The sequence below is a fragment of the Eretmochelys imbricata genome, chromosome 13 (assembly GCF_965152235.1).
Source record: "Eretmochelys imbricata isolate rEreImb1 chromosome 13, rEreImb1.hap1, whole genome shotgun sequence".
NCBI classification, from domain to species: Eukaryota; Metazoa; Chordata; order Testudines; family Cheloniidae; genus Eretmochelys; species Eretmochelys imbricata.
In genome coordinates, this window is record NC_135584.1 from 32,915,010 (window position 1) to 32,917,272 (window position 2,263).

Below are 2,263 nucleotides of genomic sequence, written 5' to 3' on the forward strand. Positions count from 1 at the left end.
TGGTGAGTACACTAACCCATATTCATGATGAGTTTCAGGCTGAACAAAACCAGACAATAATTATTGAATGACTCTAGACACTGAGACTGAAAAAGTGAAAACTTTATAACTGCTAAAACAGAAATTGTCTCCAGCACATGCAAAGACATACAAAGTAAACAGCCTTAAATCAAATTCTAGTATGTTCTCAAGCTGCATTTTCTTTCTTTGCCGGTCTGTAGCGTATAGAAAATTTCTATAATTTTCTACGGAAATATTTTTTTCGTCAGTTTGAGTGTGCACGGTGAAATCAACACGTACTGAAATTTACAGATTAAAATCGAATGCTTCCAAGCCTCTTTGTACTGTGCACAACAATTATTATATAAAGTGGGTACAATGGTTAGATTAGATTTGAATGGCATGTTATTTTAATAGGTGAAATCCTGCTCCATTGAAGTCAATGGGAGTTTTGCTATTCATTTCAGCAGGGCCAGGATATCACCCAATATTTTTGACCCTGGAGGAGTCTTGATGATCTCACTGTATCGGGTTAGCAACTCCCTTCTTCTTTGCCACAAGTCATCACTAGCTATTCTGAAGAAATGATCACACAACACCAAAGAGAAAGATCCATTTCCCACATTTCCCACTCCTCAGTTTATTGCCATTTCACTGACAGCTAAAACCATGACCGAACAGTCTCTAAATTCTTGTGAAAGCTGTAAATTTACTGACTGCTTTTCTTAGGGCCTTTTTTACCTCCTTGTTCCTCAGGCTGTAGATGAATGGATTGAACAGGGGCGTCAGGATGGTGTAGAAGATGGAGAACACTTTGTTCAGGTCTTGCAGTGTCTTAGTTTTGGGGAGGAGATAAACAATGATCAGGGTCCCATAGAAAGTTGTAATCACAATGAGGTGAGAGGAGCAGGTGGAAAAGGCCTTTTGCCGCCCGGTGGTGGAAGGGATTCTCAGGATGGAGGTGATGATACAAATGTAAGATGTTACAGTTAGTAGAAATGGGGGCAGTGAACATACACCCGACAGGACAACACCCAAAAGTTTTATCAGATGGGTGTCGCTGCAGGAGAGGTCTATCACTGGGGTTAAGTCACAAAAGAAGTGATCAATCTTACCGGGGCCACAGAAAGGCAGTTGTGACATCAAAGAAGTTATTATGGTAATAGGCAAAAACCCATTTATCCAAGACCCAGCTGCTAGCAGGACACAGAATCTGCCATTCATACGGGCTCCATAGTACAGTGGTTTGCATATTGCTAAATACCGATCATAAGACATTACAGCTAAGAGATAACATTCTGTGGCTCCAAATAAACCAAACAAATAATATTGTGTGAGGCAGCGCTGGACAGAAATGGTTCTGTCCCCCGTCAGGAGACTGGCCAGCAGCCTGGGCAGGATGGTGGAGGTGTAGCACGTCTCCAAGCAGGACAAGTTCCCCAGGAAGAAATACATGGGAGTGTGCAAGTGCTGATCAGTTACAATAAGTGTGATGATGAGGATGTTCCCTACCATGCTCAAAATGTAGATCACTGAAAAAAGAAGAAAGAGAAGAATTTGCAGCTCAGGGAGATCCCCAAATCCCAGTAGAATGAATTCTGAAGCCGTTTTATTGCTCCAGACTGGACCGGCCATAGATAGTAGTTAAAGAAAATCCCACATCCCCTGAAAGAGAACATAAAAATATATTTGAAGATTAATACACCAGCAGCAAATAATGCCATAAGATTCTTTTTTTAATGTCTTCTGCTGGTCACTAGAGGAATGCAACCCAAGCTGTAAACTGACAGACAACTCAATGTCTGTAACAGATTTTTGATCTCCAAGAACAGCAGCTTAAAGACACTGTCATTCTAGGTGGACGCTGAGTTTATGACACCAAATATCAGGCTAGGTATTCATCTGGTACAGAAGTACAGGTTATATCAGCGTGAAGAACTGCATGGAAAGCACCGGAAGTCCTTTTTATTACTGACCTTGGCACAGAAAGTGGGAATGCGCTAATAAAGTTTGCGGATGACATGAAGCTGGGAGGTATTGCCAATACAGAGAGGGCCTGGGATATCAGACAGGAAGATCTGGATGACCTTGTAAACTGGCGTAATAGTAATAGGATGAACTTTAATCGTGAAAAGTGCAAGGTCATGCATTTAGGGATTAATAACAAGAATTTCTGTTACAAACTGGGGACGCATCACTTGGAAGTAACAGAGGAGGAGAAGGACCTCAGAGTATTGGTTGATCACAGGATGACTATGAGCCG

At 41.6% G+C, this 2,263-nt stretch overlaps 1 protein-coding gene across 1 annotated transcript; it reads right to left on the minus strand.

Annotated features, from left to right (window-relative positions):
- Nucleotides 1-684: 684 nt before the first annotated feature.
- On the minus strand, nt 685-1,608 carry LOC144273820 (olfactory receptor 11A1-like). The gene has a single exon (XM_077832524.1). It carries the CDS (start codon nt 1,513-1,515, stop codon nt 685-687), a length of 831 nt encoding a protein of 276 aa, XP_077688650.1. The 5' UTR covers nt 1,516-1,608.
- Between the last annotated feature and the right edge of the window lie 655 nt (nt 1,609-2,263).

Excerpts from the sequence above, each read along its gene's own strand:
- LOC144273820 (XM_077832524.1), bottom strand. The coding sequence starts at position 1,515 with ATGGTAGGGAACATCCTCATCATCACACTTATTGTAACTGATCAGCAC.